The sequence below is a fragment of the Gordionus sp. m RMFG-2023 genome, chromosome 3 (assembly GCF_954871325.1).
Source record: "Gordionus sp. m RMFG-2023 chromosome 3, tfGorSpeb1-WG-v2, whole genome shotgun sequence".
Taxonomy (NCBI): domain Eukaryota; kingdom Metazoa; phylum Nematomorpha; class Gordioida; order Chordodea; family Parachordodidae; genus Gordionus; species Gordionus sp. m RMFG-2023.
This window is the reverse complement of record NC_088777.1, coordinates 36,450,988-36,473,082: the sequence shown is the minus strand read 5'-3', so window position 1 is coordinate 36,473,082 and position 22,095 is coordinate 36,450,988. Positions and strand designations below refer to the sequence as shown.

Here is a 22,095-nt window from a genome sequence, read left to right as displayed (position 1 = left end):
ATGGCAATTCACTAAAATTACGATTCGAATTTAATGAAAGTAAATAAATCGTTCATAGTGATCATGAATGAAACCTAGTTTAACTGATAAACTTGTAGACTTTAAATAAACTATTTTCTGAATAACAAATAACAAAAATAGGTTTAATTTTTAGATTTTTTATTGGTTTTTGGATTATAATTTTAGAAGAAAAGAAAATTTGTAGAAGGTAATAAATTCGACTTTTTAAATTTGGTTAATGTTTCCTTTCTTTTGCTTTAGCAGATCTAATTGATAGGTGAGTATCCAGAATGATCATTAGTATCAGCAAATTTGTATTAATTCTGGAACGATAATGACGTTCTCCTCGTGCGAAATATTAATCGAATCAATGTTTTTTCTGCTTTTGTGTATCATTGAAAAAATTTCAAGAAAAAAAATGAAATTTTTCTCGTTACTCTAAATAATTTAATTAATAGACCCAATTAACAGGTACCCAATGGCCATTTCTGACAGAAAGTTGGCCTATGTCTTCGCAATAGTTAAAATTTTTCTCCTCGATGTTAGAACTATTATTGATAATTTTATTATTAGTATTATCTTGGAAAGAATGATCTCGTAAAAGGTGAAAAATTTTGCGCTCCAATATTGCTATAGTTTTGTCTATATCGTCGTTGACGATAAAAAGGTCGAAGGTATGCCTGTAGGTTTGTGATAAATATTCGCTTTCCACTATGAGGCGTTCTAGACTACCATCTGCCTAAAAAGTTTAAATTTAATTCTAATATTTAATAATAGGGCAAAATAATTGATGAATGTTGTTAAAAAGGGTGTGCATTTTTATTGCTTTAACTTTTCACAAAAAAATCAATAAAATGTTAACCAAAATCAATACTTTTGTTAAAAATAAAAAAATTTACATCGGGAAAATCTGTTAATGAAGGAGCGGCTATAAAGATTATGAATGGGGCATATTGAGCGGTTCTTAACGTCTTAAGAGCCTGTATGGCATATATAAAAAGAATAATATGTAAGAAAGAAAATAAAAGTTATAAATCATAAATCGTCGCATTGGCAAGAAAGGAATAAAGAAAATTAATCTTACTAAAATGGAAAAGAAAATGGAGGATTTAGTTTAGAATAAATAAAACTGAAGGAGAGAAGATAGAAAGGAAAATTAAAAAACTAAAGGGAAGAAAAGAAAAGCTAAAAAAATGTATAATTAACTTGAGGTTCGACATCCAGAATAGCCATTTTGCCGCTTCCTAAAATGTCTTTAACAGTGCTTAATTTAGTGCCGTAAAGGGAACCCTCGTGGCTACCGTACTCTAGGTAATCGTTGTTAGAAATGTCTTTCGACATTAGCTCAGGCGAAGCTACGAAATAATAATTTTTGCCGTTCTTCTCATCGGGTCTGGGCTTACGGGTGGTGTCTTCGTAATGGGTACGTTAGAAATTTGATAAAAATCAGAAATTTATTTTTCGCCATTTATATTTTTATCACCTTTTTCTTTTAAATTGTTTTAGCATTTATTTTTTTCAAAAATATTTATTTATTCCATTCTAAGATTATCAAAATAAATAACAATAGATTATGTTTTCATACGCGGGATAGGGTAAGCGAATAAGGAAGGATGGTTGGCTATAAGCGTGTTCTTTATGTGCCTTCTACCGACACCGTGAGCTCCTGATAATTTTTTTAAATAATTTATGATACTCACTATTTTAAAAATATTTTCGTCGGATATAATTATATAAAACATAACTCAGGAATAAGTTATAATTAAATAAGTAGGATAGGATTGATTTCAGGTGACTGCATTTTAAAAGGCAAAAAAGGAAATAACATAAATAAGATAGTGGAAATATACTTTCAAAAAATAAATATAGTTAAAAGGAGAGAAGGGATATCGATATCAATGCTAAGAGAAAGAAAATCAAAAGAAAAGGTATGAAGGGAAAGAAGAAACAAAGGAAAAATGGAACATATTAGAGGAATGAGAAAGTTAAAAAAACCAGGTAGGAGTTAAAAAATTAATAAAAAAAATAAAGGAGTGAAAAAAGGTTCAAGATCGAACATAAACTATCTAAAATTACCTAGCAACACTAGGGTCTTGTAACGAAAGTTTTCCACGAAACATACCTCCTCGTAGGTCACCACGTCTAATTGGTCGAAAACAGCATTATGCTTTACCAGATACTTGTCCTTATTGGAATTCGATGACTTATGATAATGCAAGAAATGGGTATTTAACATGCCTTCCGAATGGGTATTCGTGTGATGGCCGTTGAGGATAGAATTAGATGAGGAAGAGGGAATCGATTTTTTATAGGTGGGGAAAAGGAACCATGCGCAGTTTACTTTTATATTGGATAAATAAATATTTTAAATATAACATTTAGGCTGCTATCTCCTGGTTTATCTTTTTTCATTTCAGATTCTAAATAGCTGACTGAAGAGATTGTGGTATTTAAACTAAAAAAAAAGAATAAGTAAACCTTTAAAGGTATTAATACCTTATGTCAACATGTATTTTAAAAAAAAGGATATTATTAGCTGTTCTGAATAGAATTACCTGTTGAGAATTGATATAAGAAGATGAAGAGGCAACCTTAAAGATATACTTTTATTTTACTGTTTCTTTCTCATCTTTAAATTCCCACTATTTTTTCCTTCCTCGGTAAAAATAAAACTAGGTATTGTTTAGAAATAAAATCAAAAAGTTGAAATATAGGGATAATCAAAGGTAAAAAAACCAAATTTTTCAGGGGGTTCACCATACTTTTCAGAGAGCTAAGGCCATCTGTCTACCAGACAGCATCACCCTAAATAAATAGTTTATTGCTAAAATAATTTTTTCGTTATTCCCTTTTTTCTCTTTCATTATAAAATTAATAATATATATTAAATTATTTACTTCCTCAAACAATTAATTCAATCTTTTTTATAGAATATATTTTGCATATAAAAAAATGTTTCTTTTATACTAGAGGGAGTTACATCCTGCTTATTTTTCTCCATATTTTCGCAAGCCGTCTTCCATTCTTGCAATTCGGGGGAAGGAATTAATCCTGAAATAAATTGGTTGACATTTTGATTGGGGTTATCGGTGACGATATTCTGGAGAGAAGATAATGCGCTATCGACATCGGGAAAAGATTGGTCACCATAATTGAGTTTATTGATATCGAGAACTTTCGTAGCCTGGAGTGAAAATTTATTGCAAGATATTATAAGTTCAAATACTATAACAATAACATGTTCAATCTCAAATACTTTATGGCTAAATATCGGTGTTAAAGTTATATATTATTGTTATGTTCTTTCTCCCCCACCCCTCTTGTCCCGTATAACTTATTTCTTTAAGTTTTTCTCCACTTGTTTCTTTTGTTTTTCCCATGGTCCTTTTTTTTATATTGATATTATACCTTATTTTTATATTGTATTTGAAACTGGTTCTGACCAGTTTCAAGAATGATTGTATCGCGATATTATATAACAACATGTTATTTTTTTTTCTTTGTTTGATAAATTATAAAAGGTTGCAAAAATACCTTTATTGGGGATTCTTTTTTTTTAATTATTTTACTGAATATTTTTTGTGTTAAATAAAATTATTAAAGTTTTATTCTTTGGTAAATTGTAATATTTTAACAATAAATTAAATTACTAAAATTACCCGATAATGACTAAGTTAAAACTCAACGTCAACCTACCCGAAAATCCCGGTCCCTCGAATTCGGCCGATCCCTCTCCCTATCCTCCGGTAGAACAGCCCGAGGTCGTGGCCGCGAACATATCAATTCAATATCTTATATAATTTATTATTAACTCACATATTTATTCTAGATTAAAAAGGTTTTTGTGGATAATTTTTTTTACGAGTATCAGCCAAATATAATTTCAAGAAGAAAAAAAAACATTGCAAAAAATTTCGTAATGGTAAACTCCACGACTAATCAGTGAAAATTTCGGCTTGATTCCCTAGTGAAGGTCAACAACTTTATACCGGACCGAGATCAATAGGTGGGCCGTATCAGGGGGTTTTTAATGGCAATCCGATCCGTACTGCTCTTTTCATAAATATTTCAATTAACTTATAAAATGGATATATATTGACCGCAAGGCGTTTAGCATATATACAAATTATTCTTATTTATATTTTTTATTTCATTTCTATGTGAGTTTTTATTTGTTCGTTTTGAAATTTAAAGGTCTATTAAGAAAATATTATATAAATAGTCGTAAACAATCAACTATCCCTTCTGAATTAATATTTAATAAAGCTGGGGATCTTGTCAGGATAAAAAGAAATAGGTTTCTTAATAAGATAATGCAAGCGATCATGTGTATGAGATTTAAGCCCCTCTGATTCAATTGCGAGCGCCTCTATGAACAATATTAAAATTCATTATATTTAAAATAAAACATCAATAATATTTATATTATGTATACGATATTTTAATTTAAAAAATAAGAGTATAAGCAAAGCTTAGATTAGGCATGATATAACAAGAAATTTTTTATGCATTATTGACCCCTTAAATTTCATCTAAAATTTTGTATATTGAATAATAGAGCTGAAAAACTTGAACAAAATATCTCAAAATAGTTATTCTTTATTTTTTAACATTATGTATTTTAAATAAAATAATCTTTTTGAACAAAAATATCTCAAAATAGTTATTCTTCATTTTTTAACATTATGTATTTTAAGTAAAATAATCTTTTTGAACAAAAATATCTCAAAATAATTATTCTTCATTTTTTAACATTATGTATTTTAAATAAAATAATCTTTTTTCGGGCGGACCTTTTGGATTGGTTTAGCATTTTCTTCGATAACACTTATGGAAACTAAAAAAAATATTTAGCTCGAAATTCCACTGAAGAAAAAGATTAAGGATCTTCATGTGATAGGAAATACATTATTAAATCCATAAATGTAAAAAAAAACCCATTTTGGAATTTTTATTGGACACATTTGCAGCGAGGCCGGCAATATGCTGAAATGCATTTTGGTAAATTAAGATTTTTCAAATTAAAAATCGCCCTAGTATATGATTTAAAGTTGAGAAATTCTAAATTCCCACGTATTCCAGAAAAACTTACGACATAGTATACTAAATAACGAACTAACCAGCAACTAGTGATGCAAAAAACATATAAAAAAATAATTTTTTTAAAATAACGGGGGAAAAAAACAAAAATATATTCTTTATTAATAATGAGCGAAATTTTGAAAACACTTAAAAATTAATTTTCTTATAAAAAAAACTTAAGAAAGGTATAAAATAAATGATTGTGATAATTGAAAAATTTCCCAACAAAATATTGGTAAATTATTTGTAAAATAATTATAATTGAAAAATTTCCAGTAAAATTGGTCGATTATATTTTCATTAATGTAGTAATAAAAAACCTTTTAAAAAACAGAACAAAATTTTTTCACCGTACCTGCCACCAATCTATATCGTATTTAGAATTGATTTTCAAAATATCGCCAACTGAGAACGATAGACCAGCTTGGGGACAAGGGTTTTGTTCATCGCTAGATGCGTCATAATCGAAACATGCCTTTACGTAAGTCTTTATTTAAAAAAATAATTTCTTCTTCATTTTCCCTTTCTCTATTATTTTCTTTTTTCCTTTATTTCGTCAACTTTGTTCATTATTTTCTTCATATTTTTTTTCTTCAAAATCTCATTTCTCTTTCTACCACTTATCCTATATATAATTTTAAAATTTATATTTCTCTTACATGACCGCCACTGTAATGATAAAACGACCTCCCTCCATTCATCCCAGTATTTCCTTCCAAATTTTTGTTGCCCGCTCCGGTTCTATCTTCCAGCGGGTAATTGGAGTCAGATGAAATCAAAGATCTCTGGATATTACTATTATAATTAGGATTGGGCACTGGAGATGAATAACCTAAATTGGTCGAAATATAGGAAGATGGAGTATTCATGGAAGATAAGATTGAAGAAGAAATGTTGGTGGAAGATTGTATCTTAAGGGTAACTTGACCTTGGGCTTGACTAAGCAGGCATTGTAAGGTTTGAACGTTTTGTTCGGAAACATCTTTACCGTTTATTTCCAGTATGTGATCGCCGACACCCAAATTTCCTTATGTTTTTGAAGAATATAATGATCACTTTTTTATGATATAAAAAAAATGTTTTACGGCGTTCTATTAAAACCTGGAGTAAAACGTGATAATTTTCGTGAGTAAAATAGAAAATTGGAAGGAAATAAAGATCAACTTTTTTTTTAAAAAAAAAGATAACATATTTATAACCTTGTCGATAGGCTAATCCACCATACATGACTCTGGCTATAACGCATTTATTACCTTCGTTGAGTTTGAGTGTTATGCCCTTCAATATGCAAATACATTTATAAGAAGTCATATTTTTGTCAATAGAAGAATAAAAAAAATAAAATATTACCATAGCTTCATGCGGCTTTTTCTCGAAAGTGGCCACTTTAATTCTATTTCCAACACCGACACAGCCAGGAGACGAAGAATGTAATATATTGCCTGTCATTATATTACCAACTATTTGGTCGTCCCTAAGGGCGTTATTATAATTGTTACGATCAATATTTTCGATATTTTTGATGCCTGGGGAATTGGATACCATATTGTTAATAGTATGGCAAGTTTTTATAGAAGGGCATATTAAACCATCAGAGGAATCGTAATCTGGTATGCCAGGAGGCGACGACAATAATTCATTTTGATGGTACAAGATGCCGTTAGGTAATTTAGATTGATTGCTGTTTTTTAAGTGAGTGGATTTAGCGGGAAAATTACTACTTAGATAATTTTGATTATTTAAGCTATTTGGGGAATCGGAAAATGTGGGGTAACCACTATCTGGGTAAGTTTGGGTTATTTGGATGGTTGTTGGAGTTGATTCAGTAGTTTGGGAAGAATAGATTTCGTGAGCAACTATATCAGAAGTCTTTAATATCGCCTTTCATCAAATAAAATGATTATATAGTGCGCTCAAATAGAGCGTTTGCGTTTTTCCGTTACTTTCTCCATTAAAAAAACGTAATGCATATCTTGTTTAAAGACAAGATTTTTAATTTTATATAAAAAAAATGGCGTATTTTAGCTTAGAACAAAAAAAATGCTAGCCTTAAATTATAAAAATGTATTGAAAGAAAGCAAGCGAAGCCAGTTTGCGTTTTTAAAATGGTTTCCAGCACCAAATGGTAATTTGGCAAGAAATTGATTGTTTAAATCTACTCTGAAATATATTTTACTCGGATATGTGATTTATTGAGTATTTTGTTTAGTTCTTGGCACAAGTGGAACAAACGTTTGTCATGGTTAGGGTTGAATGTCGGAGAATTGATAGCTTCTAATACCTTGTAAAACATTCAATTATTTTTATATTTCCTGATATGCATATATCTTAGAATAATATAAATGTTAATATTTTTGTATAAAGAAATATAATATTAAAGTGATAAAAAAACAAGATTAAATAAGAAAGGTATGTGGAGAAAAATTGACATCTAGAGCCCATTTAATGACCTTAGCGATCGATTAAAAAATAATTAAAATACCATTTATTAATTTCAAAGCTCAATTTAATTAGGTCAAGCAAATACTAAATAACTTGGGTTAAACCAAAATCAGAATAGGTGTTTGGGATGATGTAATTTTAAAATATTCAAAGCTAAAGAATCTGTTGTAACTTTGCCATAATGGAAAATATCTAAAAAATAATAGTTCAGTTTGAGCTTTGTTTATACCTCAAAAAATATGAGTTTATTTATATAGCTTTTCTTTCCTTTTTTCAGTTATAAAGTTCGACGAAATATTTATAATCAAAAAATTTTATGGTTTTTGTTTTTTTTTACCGAAAAACTTAATTCGACCAAGTCCGAGGGCGGGTTAGTGTGAGGTAAATTTTTTCTCTTGCAATATATCTTATCGTAGAGCTAACATTAAAATAAAAGGTAAGATTAAAGATATATTCATAGATAAGATCATCGATTGATTTGTATACTAAAGTGTTCGAACTCTTTTTTTTTATTTATCAAAAAGAGCATGCATTTAAAAATTTCTTAAATCATAATTTTTAGGCCAACATGGCCTGGATTTAACAAATAAATATTAATGGCCTTATGAATTTTTTATTTAAAGTTCGGCTCCTTCAAATAAGTTTGGTTGTATTTTGTAAATTATTTAGAAGGGAGATTGAAAATATGTGCAATTAAATAGTAGATTTTCTAGCTAATTAATTGATGATTATATATTTATATTTTAAAAAATCAGCCCGGCCCGGGTTTGTAATATTTTTAGCTCTGCCGGATTTTCAAAATCGCTTCCCTGACGAAAGCGATTTCTTATAATTATAAATCTAAAAATGTTAAATAACTCAAATATTCATGATTTTAACATTTAAAATTAAATGTGAAGATGCGATTCATTGTATAATGTAATGATAAATATAAATATATCCCTGTCTTATCATATAGCTCTCTACAACATTGGTCTATAATATTATCCTTAGGGGTCCCATCATTTTTTTACTTAAAAAAACCATTAAAATAAATTTTTTTTGTGTCAAATGTTTGTATACATACAAACTATACGTATAAGGTATAGTAAAAATAATTTTTCAGTCAACGTTTTGTTTAATACATTAAAATTCCTCCCAATATTTGGTTAAAATTTTTCTCTTAATCTTTTACCTAAGATATTCGATTAGATGAAAAATATATTTATTAATTAAATAGATTGATTCTAAAATTGGCTATATTTGTTTTGTATTAAAGCTCTGCGTTTCTGATAAATTATAGATCAATTTTCCCTATATAATATTATAATAAATTGATTTTAGAATATTTTTTTAGTAGAACCGTAAATTTAAATAATTTTTCATTTTTTAAAATTAAAAATAAAAATAATAAGGGAAAGAATAAAGAAATACTATTTCGATCCCAGGATTTGAAACATTAAATTACATAATTCCGATTTTTATTACCTTTCAATAGTTAGGAATTCTATGAAGAATGGAAATTGACCACCACCAATCAATTTAGAATATTTTTAGTTTCCCGATTAATAACAAAATTATAAAAATAAATAAATAGAACTCGTTAAAATATAAGTAACTTAAAACAACTCGAGCAGAAAATTACGCAAAAATTAAATATATTGTGCAATGGATCGCAATTGAAAATTGCCAGTCAAATTAATAAAATGATTATTAACGAAAAAAATCAAAGAATAAAAAAAATTAAGTTTATAAAAGAAAGCCGTAAAATATTTCTTCTTGTTTTGAACTTAAATCGATAATTTGTTTATCAACTTTTATTATTTTTTTCATTAACTATTTTTTATATTTCTCCTTTCTTTTCTTATTTCTTATCTTCACTCTTCACTCTTCACCTCTTTTTCTTTTATTTATTTTCTGTTCTTTCTTTTTATCATACTTTTTTTTCGTAGATGAATAAAAACAAAGATTAAATTATTTCTTCAATTGGAACCCCTACCATTAAATTTTCCCTTAAAAATGAAAGCCTAGAAATAAATAGTTAATTAACATTATTTTAGCTAGTGGCGTGAGTAGTAATTAATTTTTTTTACAAAATTAGCAAAAATTTATCTAAAATTAAGCAAAAAAGGGAATACATATTTTAAAAAAAATTCCGAAGGCCTGCCCACTAATTACACCCTTTCGGGAGGAGCCTTCTAAAATTTTCAGGAGATCTTGGCGACACCTCTATTATCTATAACCCGAATTCACGTTTGATTTTATGAAAGAGAAGATTAACAAAATTTACATCTCTTTAAAATACAAGCGTCTATATATTAAATACTCCTCACAATCAAAATTATTATATCATACAATATTTGCAAATGGTAGAGCCCGAAGAGAGAAATTTTTTTTTGCTATGATTGATTGATTGCGGTGCCATTGCATTTTGTTTTTAAAAATTTCACAAAGTAAGTAAGAAATAATGTTATTTCAAATGTACATTCTTTTAAAATACAGTATAATCATTTTTTTTCTATCAATATATTGGGCCGGATTATATGACCTGGGATTGTTAAATTAATGTCCCTGAAATTAGATCAATATTATTATATAACTAACTTATATCAGGCTATAATTCGCTTCCCCATACCAGAGTTGTTAATCGCTACTTTTAAAAATAACGCGCTACCGCTATCGCTATTTGTCAAAAAAAGTAGCTCGCTATTAGCTATTATTTTTCAAAATAGCTTTAGCTGCTTTTTATAAAAAAAAATTTAGAAACAAATTTGTTTTATTTTTTGCTTATAATGTTATTGTATAGTAAATTATAAAAATCAACATTTATATTTTATTAGTGTCTGGCGACATAAAATTGTTGTACCAGAGGATAGAGTTTTAATCATCATGGTAAATGATGGATTATCAACCAAGGACATTGGCTGAACTGTATCAATTATAAAATCAACAATAACTTTATCAGTGAATTTCTGAGAAATATTGGAATTTGTTTATTAATTACGCCTATACCAAAATTATTTAGATGTTTCCCCATTTCCTTAAAGCTATTGGTATGAACAGTCTTATAAAATAAACACTATTAGAATGTAATAATGACAATTTACCTTTTGGTGTTTCTTGAGGTTATAACTAGATTGATTTGAGGAAATATTTTTTTTTACATTTTAAATAAATAAATTTGAAGCCAGTTTTGGTTTTTATATTTATTTTAATCAAATCTAGGAAATAGGAAATTTGTATTATAGCTATTAAGAACATGTTCTTCCCTGGTATTTTCCATTTTTTTAATATCATTATCTGAATCACTTTCAACGATTTGGATATCCATAGGCGATGACATTTTAAATTATTAACCCGTGATTTAGGTTTATAATACAAATTTCAAATTGAAAATATATTTCAATTTCAAAATTAAATAATAAATCCTAAAAATTATAATTAATTAAATAATTACAAAATAAGTAGCCGCTATTAGCTATAGCTACCAAAAAAGCTAAGTAGCGCGCTACAAGTAGCTCGATACTTTAACAACTCTGCCCCATACCGAATAAATGATTTACTTTATATGATGTAGTTTAGGATATTATTATATTATAATGTTTTATCTTATTTTAATTTCAGTAATTTGAAAAATGGCTATTAAAATAAAATAATTTACTAAAACAAAATTAATAAATAACACGTTAATATTTAGTTTTTAATTATTTAAACACTCATTTGAAAGACTAAAAAGATAAAGATTAATGATGTGGATGATACTACATTTAAATTAATAGGAAAGACAATTTAGTATGTATGTATAATGTCAAAATTAATTGGAAAATGTTATTTGATTATGTAATATATTATAAGTGTTAAATTTTATAATATTTTTTATTCAGGTAATTAAAAATAATAAAATAAAGTAAATGATTATTATAGATTTTAAATAGGTTTTTGATTGTTTTTTTTAAATCAAGTTTTCTTTATTCCTTTCTTTATTTGGATTTGGAATCTCGAATATGAGACAAAAATACCCCAGTTTTGCTTAAAAAAATTAAATGCTCAGAAAAAAGAAATTTTTTTTTATATAAAATTATTTACAAATCCTTTATTTTCCATTTTCAAATAATAAATAATATAAAGTATTAAAAAAAACGAAAATATAATATTTTATGTTTTAATATATTTAAAAATGTTTGAAAAATATATAATAATACTATAAAAAAAAAGAACGGATGGTGTGACGCAGGGAAACAAAAATGAAAAAGGGACGTAAGTGTTGTCTAGGATAGCTCTTTGGCTAGAAGACTACCATTGAAACTGACATAATTAGCTTTGAGAATCGCTATGGATAATCGTTGACGAAAAAAAAAACCCTCTCGAGGTTCTTTTGAGAGTTTGCTGATTTGTGATCCTAAGTTTTTGAAAAATGCTAAGGCGAGTTTGCCGAAGGTTTTATTTTTCTACCCGTTTTTTTAGAGTGAAAAAAATTCAGATATTTAAGTCACAAATTTTTAAATAATATAAATTTTAGTTTTCTATATATTCAGAGTATAATTTATTCGGAAAATGGTCATACTTAATCATTTTTTATTTAGCAAAGTAACTCATTCTGTCATTTAGCTTTCGATTTTTTTTTCCTTCTCGATATAAATTAACTCATATCTGTCGTTTAGTTTTTTTTCTTCTTCTTCTTTATATCATTGCGGGGGGGGGGGACTCGCGTTTAATAATAAATCATACCCTTTGTTGGAAAAAATAAAGATACTGTGAATAATTCTTTCGATATAACTATAATATATGTCTTTCTTACTAAATCAATTTTTTTTGATGTTAAAAACTAACCCATTATCTGTTTTTTTAGCTTTCCTGATTTCACTGGGGAAACTCGTTTTAAACAAAATTATTTATAAAATTAATCTTTTTTTTTTGTTAACACTCAAAAAATCCCCAATTTCTGAGCATTTTAAAAAAATGATTAAAACATTTTTTCCAACTAAAGTCGTACTTTTGGGATTTATTCTTCAAGTGGAAACTAAACCGAGAGATTTATTTTATCCAAAAGATCCGATTATCATTTTTTAAGTATCAGAAGTCTGGTAGGGATTTTTATTTTGGAAATAAGTCCAAGTCCAATCAGTAGAATTTATGAAGGAAAGCCAACAAATTATAAGGCTAGAAGAAAATAATTTTTTTTTGACAAGCAAAAAACAAAAAAATAACTAGTTAGATGGATTGGGCATGTTCGTGTGCAGGGGTTCTGTCTTTACCTACCCATTTATTCAATTTTTTCTTCTTCCTCGCCTCGCATATTTATTTCTTATCTTCCTCGCATATTTATTTCTTTATTATCATTCTTTCTTTATTTTCTTTTCAATCCTTCCTTCTAAAAGATATTGGAAATAATATATTGACCAAAAATAGAATTATAATTGCTATAATAAATTTAATTAATAAAGTGATTTCCTGAAAATTGTTAAAAATATTTTTTTTAACCTTTTTTTGACATACACTTACTTTACCATTTATTCTACTTAAATATAAGTATAATGTTAAGAAAAAACTATTAACATTAAGTTTTTCTATTTTTGCAACTTTATTTGATAAAAAAATGCACCTTTTGGATATAATTAAGTTCGATACCTATAATTTATTTCTTCATTTTACTGATTTCTCTTTCTTTTTCATAGTTTTAATCGAAAAAATGAGGTCCTCTTTCAATCCCGTTTTACCAGTTTCTCACTTACCATTTTTTTAAAGAAATTAATTGATAAGTTCTAAGATCAACAGTGAGACTGCTATAACGGGATCGTATTTTTTTCAAATAGAAATTTTAAATTTCAGATGTACTTGCCAAATTTCAACATTAAATTGTTTTTACTTATAAGTCAATATGATATTCTGGGGTTATATAAATTTTTTCGCTTGATTCACCTATCTTCAATGTTTATAGAGACTACTAGATTATCTATTCATGAATTTAAAAGTGAATATACATAGGACTCAGCTGTTGCATCATTTTATGGTTTGCAGAACGTAGATTAAATGAAATTTACATAATGATCAATAAAATATGGTGCTCTGACTTCTTAGCATTTAGCATTTACTTTCATAAGTCGAATAAAAAAGAATAAACAACGTTCAGTTGTAACATAACTTCTCCAGATATAATTAAGAAAATTTCACTTAAATTCAATATTTAAAAATATAAAACATTTGATTTCAATTCCTAAAATTAACTTTCAACTATATTCTTTCTTATTTTATTTCTTTAACATAAATTAAACATCAAATTTACGAATAAATAAAAAAGTGATCTTTTTACAATTATTTTTCAATGTAATAATAATAATCAAAATAGCTCTTTCGAAGTTAATACAGCTGTAAAAAAATTATTTACATTATGTGAATATAACCTGTACATTTTTAAATATGAATCGCCAATATAATAGTATATATACATATATACATCAATGCCTGCCTAGTTTGGATATAGGTAGCTATTGTTGCTAAATAGTCAAGTGTCGTAATCGTAAATAACGGCTCCGAGTCAAGCCGATCAAAAAGCCGCATGAGCCGACTCGATTAGTAGGCTCACTTAGTCAGTTCGCTTAGTCGGCTCAATTTTTTTTAGTTTTTTTATTTATAAGTAAATTATGATTTTTAATATCTATTTTTTACATGTATTTGGTAAAACGATTCGATTCGAGCCTAACTTTATAAACGGCTAGCTCAAAGGTAAATTGCTAAATTTTGGGTCACTGGTTAATGTGAACATAAATTATAGAAAGACATTTCCATATTTCATAAGAATACTTATGTCGAAAATGGTTCTGGCTCTGAATCCGGGTTCAGGGATTTTAGGTTTAATTTGGTGGAAATTTTGATAAAATGAACTTAATCGAAAACCGATTTTCAAAAAGAGGTTGGAATCCGCCTAGATTCTTATTTCACCGGGTTCGATGGGTTACTTATAGATTGGTCTCTGGTCTGAAAATGCCTAACCAAACAATTAATTTCTGAACCGAGATTTCTTTTAGTATCTTGCACGATTATATCTTTTGAGTTTTGACAAGGTAAAACTTCTAACTCAAGAAAAATAAACTTAGAAAACAGTAGGAATTCACAGCTAGAGTCTAGTTCATTATAGAATCCTAGAATATATAATCTTGTTTATTAAACACTATTTAGTTAATAGCTGATTTCAATAACACTAATTTATAAATTTTAAAATAAATCAAACAAGGACGCATTTTTTTAACTAAATATTATCTTTATTTATGAAATAACATGTACTATATAATAAAATAAAATATGCAAAAATATTATTCAAAAATATTATTATTTATTTCCAAAAACTTTCCTTTAAATTTAAAATATTAATATCCCATGAATTGATCGATAGGCATTGCTTGAGAGTAGTAGCCGGCATTCATTTCGTTTTTTCGTATGGGTATCGGCAGCTCGGGAAAATAATTTTTTGCTGGCAACCGATGTTGTTTGTTGCCCTAAATAATCTCTGTCCATAGTCGATAACTTTGGAAATCTCTTGGCATTTCCAGACCAGCTAAGAACATCCACTGTTGTTTTTGCCACTGGATCCGCCAAATACCTCAATCTTTTTTATAGCAGGATTTAAAATATAAATGATTATATATAAATATTTAGAATTAATCTCTATATTTACCTACTCAACTCATTCAATATATTAATTTACATCAAATTAGATTCGGTATCCTAGATTTCAATGCCTGAGATAAAGATGCTTAATAACTATTAAATAAATTTTTCAAACTTTCAATTCTATGAATTTTGTCTATATACAAAATTGCCTTCCCAATTGTAGGGGATCTTTCAGAACATACTTCACAGGTAATTTTAGAAAAAGGATAAAGAAATAGTTCAAGTTTTTTGAAAAATTCGGAATCCTCACTTTTTATAAAATTACCTATGAAGTATGTTCCAAATGATCCCCTACAATTGGGATGGTAATTAGGTTTATAGACAAAATTTATAGAACCTTAGATAGGCATGCTGTCTATCATCAAATTGAGGCTATTAAAAAGACCTAGAAGAAGATGCTTGTTAAATGCGTTATTTATAGTCGCATATGACAAAATTCGAAAGGATCAAAAAGATCTTTCTGCCTAGTATTATTAATACCGCGGAATATTATGAAAGTTTAAAAAATTTATTTAATAGTTACTAAGCATCTTTATCTCAGGCATTGAAATCGAGGATACCGAATCTAATTTGATGTAAATTAATATATTGAATGAGTTGAGTAGGTAAATATAGAAATTAATTCTAAATATTTATATATAATCATTTATTATTTATATTTAGAGATATTTATATTTTCCAAAATCCTGCTATAAAAAAGATTGAGGTATTTGGCGGATCCAGTGGCAAAAACAACAGTGGATGTTCTTAGCTGGTGTGGAAATGTCAAGAGATTTCCAAAGTTATCGACATTGGACAGAGATTATTTAGGGCAACAAACAACATCGGTTTCCAGCAAAAAATTATTTTCCCGATCTGCCGATACCCATACGAAAAAAACGAAATAGAATGGCGGCTACTACTCTCAAGCAATGCCTATCGATCAATTCATGGGATATTAATATTTCAAATTTAAAGGAAAGTTTTTGGAAATAAATAATAATATTTTTTCATATTTCATTTTATTATATTGTATGTTGTTTCATAAAGATTATATTTAGTTAAAAAATGCGTCCTTGTTTGATTTATTTTAAAATTTATAAATTAGTGTTATCGAAGTCAGCTATTAACTAAATAGTCTTTAATAAACAAGATTATATGTCCTAGGATTTTATAATGAACTAGACTCCAGCTGTGAATTCCTACTGTTTTCTAAGTTTATTTTTCTTGAGTTAGAAGTTTTACCTTGTCAAAACTCAAAAGATATAATCGTGCAAGATATTAAAAGAAAGCTCGGTTCAGAAATTTTAAATTGTTTAGTTGGGCATTAACCCATCGAACCCGGTGAAACAAGGATCGGGGTGGGTTTCAACCACTTTTAGAAAATCGGCTTTCGATTACGTTCATGTTATCAACTTTTCCACCAAATTAAGTCAAAAATCCCTGAACCCGAATTCGGGTCCGGAACTATTTTTAGTTTCGACATAAATATTCTTATAAAAAATGGAAATAATGTCTATTTATAATTTTATTCACTTAATCAGTAACCCAAAATTTAGCAATTTACCAGACATTGGAGTTAGCCGTTTATAAAAATCGACTCGAATGGAGCCGTTTTACAAAATACATGTAAAAAAAATAAATATCAAAAAATAAAATTTACTTATAGATAAAAAAAAATTAAACAAATTGAGCTGACCCAGCAAGTAGACTAAGTGGACCGACTAAACGAGCTGACTAAGTGAGCCGACCAATGAGGTTCATTTAGTCGACTCGAGTCGCAGTCGTATTTCCAACTAGAAGCTAGGCTCGAGTCGCAGCTAATCGATTCTTAGCCATTTAACACTATATAAATAGCTTAAAAATCCGTGACTTAGGCTAATGTTATGGTTAGTTTATATATATGCATATATTTTTTTTATTAGCGTCAAAAGGAGGTAAGGAAATGGTAAAATGATTTGCACTTCTAAAATTAAATTTAGGGCCTCTAATTGTTTAAATTCTAAAGACCCTTCCCCCCCCCCCCCATATTTTATTTTAAAAATTCAAAGATGTTAAAACATTTATTGTTTTATTATTTAAACAAAAGAAAAAAACTATTTTTTAAAAACAAAATTTTTTATAAGTAAACCCCATAAATAATTTAAAAAAAATATATATTTTGCTCAAAACCTATCATATCTGATATTCAAATTGGAAAAGTACAAATAAACCGAAAAACTCTAACTAACATTAATCGAAACCGAAGCTATATGATTTTAATTGTCTTGTTTCTATCTTTTTTTTACTTATATCCTTCCATTTACTTAAAACATTTCAACATATTGATTATATCTTGATCACAGTCGAATAAATGGTAGGAATGGGACAATTTAATATCGAATTAGAAGTTTTATGTGATTTCCTTACTAATTTTTCTTTATATTTGAATTGTCAAATTTCTAAACTAAATATAAAATTGTTCAATTTTGGTAAAACCAAAAAAAAAAATTTTTTTTAATAAAAAGTAATCAATTTTCATCAATAAAAAAGAGATAATAAAATATTTAAGAAAAATAATTTTCATAAAATTAAAGGAAAGTGAAGAAAAGCCAAGGGAACTCGTGAGTGTTTTCTTAATGAAAAAATAGATAATTTTAATTTAAAAAAAACGATATCTTATAAAAGACGTTTCTAAAAAGAAAGTAAAGTTATTTTAGATTATTTCTTTTCTTCTTTTCTTCTTTTTTTATTTTTATTTATTTCTTTCTGCATTTCAATTCTTAACTTATTATCCATTTATTCGCTTTCAACAAGTGTTAAATTTCAAAACATAAACTGCTCGGGTGACTTCTCGTACTAAAAAAAGTTGTATAATATAATATTTTATATGAATAATTTATGAAGCGAAACAAAAAAAAGGTAAAAAGATAGAAGAAAAAGAAGGAAAGAGAAACTGAAGATATAATTAATTTCAAAATGTTCCAAAAAAAATAATTTCAACTTTTTTCCCCGCATTAATTATTAATGAAATTATAATATTAAATTACGTATTTATATATAAAATATTTTTTAGGCTAGTAGTGATGCTCCCCGTCATATCATTTGCTAAACAACGACGAAATCTTTTAAAAAGCAATAAGAACCATTTTTAAACTATCAAAAGGTGGAATCATGTGGTCGTATCCGATCTACTACGTATCATAAACCGTAGCACATAACCACCTAGTTCGCTTCAAAAAAAAACCTTGATAATTCCTTTATTCGAATCCAGATTTATGGTGATTTCGTCATCACTAAACCCTTACTACATTTCAAAAAGATAAAAAAAATTGTGAAATAATGGCATGTTTTTATATTTTATAAAAAAAAATATAAATATAATTAAAAACTAACCGTGTACGACTGGGAGAGTCGAGAATCATTCAATTATTATATTGTTATGTATACATTTTTAAGTCGAAATTTAAAATATGTAAAAAAATATATGTAATGTGTGTGTTCAATTATTCTAATAGAATATAAATGTTAAAGCCTTTTTAATTTTTTAATAGAAAAAGCATTTCACCGAATATGATATTGCAGTGTTATATTTGCTGAATAAAGATCTTATTTCTGGAAATTTATCTTAAATATTTAAAGCTTTATCTTTTGTTCCAAAAAATTATGATTGACAATCATTGCCTAAATTTCCCAATATCAAAAATTAAGAGTAGACACTCTGTTTTGAAGCTACTACATTTCTTGTCTTTCTACGAGTTTCTTTAAATTTATATATTTTAATGATTTAAATCTGTAAACGCCTTATGTAAGGCCATTCGAGTTTAGATATCAGATGTGTTATGGAGGAATATACTGACTTCAAATATTTTTTAGGCTTAAATCTAAAAGGGTTAAAATATAAGCATAATTGATTTGATAATGTTAAGTTAATTTTTATTAATCTCATCTATTAACATAAGTTAAACATACTATTATTTTTTAATTTAAAGTAACATTTTCGTTACTGTAGGCGTCAAATATCCTAAATGTATATTATCTTCACTTTTTAAAATGAAAAATACCATGGCTTAGACAATAATTTACTTTAATGTAGATTTAATTAAAATTGAAATACTTATTGTAATCTAGATCATGGTAAGGATATATCATCTGAGTCCGAACTATTCTATAAACTATGGACATAATAATTCATAAACTTATACATAATGAAATATAAGGAATATTAGAGTAAAATAGACATTAGTTAAAAAGGAAAACGTCCTTAAAAATATTTGAAGAAAACACAAGGACCGATATTTTAGTCTAGCCGCAGTTTTATTTATTCTAAATATCTTCACATTTTTAATTTTAACTGATAACAGAGCCCAATACCTAAAATAATAATGATCCTCATAAATTAAAAAAAAAATTGGTATATATCAAACTATGAATTGATAAGAAGAAAAATACAAATTTCTTCTAAACAGATAAGAAAAAAAAATGTAAGAGTTATTTTTTTTTACTTTTAACATTTTGTTGCGAAATTAAAGAAGAATAGAAATACAATAAAGCGAATTACGACTACAAATAGTGAAACACACTTTTTAAATTTAAATGTGGAGTGGATAGGGGAAAAAATATAATATTTTTTTAAAATCAAAATTAACATAAGTTTTTATTAGGTTTATATTCCACAAATTGGTTTAGATGGTATCGGCAAGGCAAAAAAAAGAGTAATATCGGCGCTTCCAGGCCTATTCAAAAAAGAATATGACTAACGCATTATTCGCATTCATAGCGTTTAATATATCGAATAATTTATCGTGCTACTCAGGGATGTGAACCCTCCTTCTAAAAAAATGGGTTCGGATTTGGGTTCCCATTCGGGTTTAGGGTTCGGAGATCATAAAAATAATGACTAATTAAAATTAGTTAAAATAAAAAAACATCATTTTTTTTATAAATTTATAATAATTAGTATTGCCATAAAAATAATTTATCACATAATCATTATAAGTGATTTTGTACTTCTCTTTGTCTTACTATCAATTTAATAATCCACAAACGATATCCTAAAATAGATATTATATATTATCATCATTTATAAAAAAACTTTTAAAATCTGCTTTGCTAGGTAAAATTTAAAAATTTTTACGAAAAATGGTCGACTCCTAAATATAACAAAAATAAAATTAATATATGAAAGTTTAAAATAAAAAATGAATTTTTAAAAAAAGCTTGGACCCTGAACCCTAAATTTTTTAAAAAGGGTTCGAGTTTGGGTTCAGTGAAATATCGAGGGTTCGGGTTCTCATTCCTGTTTCTTAGAGCGGGTAAGACAGTGACTTGCATCTCTGAAGGATATCTAAAAGAATATAAAGGTAGTAATGGGGAGGGGGGGGGTTAGAAAGTGAATTAAACATCTCCTATGAATAACGAAAGGAAGAATGAGAAGAACCAAAACTGTTTTATGAAGTAAATTTTTAATCCTCCAAATTATAAAACCTAACAATAGTTAATTTTAATAAAAAATTTCCAAGATAATAATAAACGATTACGACAAATAATAATATATATTTTAAAAAAGTAATATTTTAAAATAAGTTCAATAATTTATCTATTCCCTTAGTTAATTTGTCATTTTTAAAAGTAAATTAGTGCCTTTTGAAGTTATTTATTGTCTTTTTTAAAAATTAATTATGTTCTTAAATAATTGTATATATACTTTTGGATTTTAAAGTAAATTTTATTATTGGCCCGAGCACTACTCCACGTTATTTACGAAGAGATATTGATTGACTTTTTAAAAAAAACGCTAATTAACTCAAAAATAATATTTGATTAATATTTTCCAAATTATATAACTAGAGATGAATCAATGATTTTTGGCAAATTAATAATTTGATTTTCGCTTTTTTAAAAAACTAAAGCATAATATATATAAATATATAAATCAACTATAACCAAAACATATTGATTGGTAAATTTGAAAAAAATTAGGGGATTAGTTTTAGACTATAATATAAAAATGATAATAATTAAACCTATTAGGATTTTCGGTAAAATATTTTGATCGAATAACAAACTATATTTCATTTAAAAACAAAGCCAAAAAATCATTTTAAAAAAAGAAGAAAAAAATAAAGATAAAAATGAATGAAAGAGACAAGTAAAAAAATATATAAAATAGAACTATTAAATGCAAAAAAAATGAATAATATGAGAAAACTTATACTAGCTTAAATAACATTAATTTTTGAAATAGATGAGTGGCAGGTGATCTAGGTATGTACTAACATCTGAATTCTTTCCCCATAAAGATTTAAATTAAAAAATAATAAATATATACCCAATGATGGGGCGTCACTAACTTTTACAATTTCAGAGGACTCAAAAAAATATTTTTTATTTAGCTAACATTTCCAAAATGATCTTTTCTTTTTTAGGTATAAAAAAATAAATTTATAAACTTCCAGGGGGCTCGAGCCCCTTTGCCCACCCCCAATAGTGACGCTAATTCAATGAATGTCTTCACATTTTAAACAATTAATCTTCATTAGGTATTAAATGTTATGTCATCTCCTACTATATTAAAGATAATTATGATCACATATTTTTTATATAACTTCAAATAAGAAAATTTTTTTATTAAAAATCCTATAGATGTTTAAATAAATGGACTGTTACTGATATTTATATCAACATTTCTCATTTTTAAGATAAGCTGCAAACCACTTATAATTATATGATAATGGTAAAAATGATATATAATATAATAAAACATTGCGGGCTCCTAATATAATAAGAAAGTAACTGTTTGAAAGTGATTTCTTTTCTCGACTAAAAAAAATAATACTCACCCTATTTTGGTACTTTGTCACCTTATATCAAAATCTTTCATAATTATTTTTTTAAAAACCAAAAAATGGTTGTACTAAAGACGAGCTGCAGCCATACGACTTATCTAAGTTTTTGTTTTATGAA

The 22,095-nt window shown here is 26.8% G+C and overlaps 1 protein-coding gene across 3 annotated transcripts in view; it reads right to left on the bottom strand.

Moving 5' to 3' along the window:
* Positions 1–15: 15 nt before the first annotated feature.
* The window catches only part of LOC135927228 (peripheral plasma membrane protein CASK-like), a 64,790-nt gene continuing 42,710 nt past the window's right edge, over positions 16–22,095 (bottom strand). For all 3 annotated transcript variants that reach the window (XM_065463182.1, XM_065463183.1, XM_065463184.1), the window contains 12 exons: positions 7,862–7,942; positions 7,259–7,363; positions 6,433–6,963; positions 6,282–6,360; positions 5,742–6,109; positions 5,438–5,569; positions 2,968–3,184; positions 2,077–2,340; positions 1,586–1,666; positions 1,207–1,412; positions 900–980; positions 16–739 (listed from right to left, as the gene is read on the bottom strand). In XM_065463182.1, coding sequence (XP_065319254.1) covers positions 452–739; positions 900–980; positions 1,207–1,412; positions 1,586–1,666; positions 2,077–2,340; positions 2,968–3,184; positions 5,438–5,569; positions 5,742–6,109; positions 6,282–6,360; positions 6,433–6,963; positions 7,259–7,363; positions 7,862–7,942 — 2,433 coding nt within the window. In that variant the 3' untranslated portion in view covers positions 16–451. The remainder of the gene's footprint in view (positions 740–899; positions 981–1,206; positions 1,413–1,585; positions 1,667–2,076; positions 2,341–2,967; positions 3,185–5,437; positions 5,570–5,741; positions 6,110–6,281; positions 6,361–6,432; positions 6,964–7,258; positions 7,364–7,861; positions 7,943–22,095) is intronic.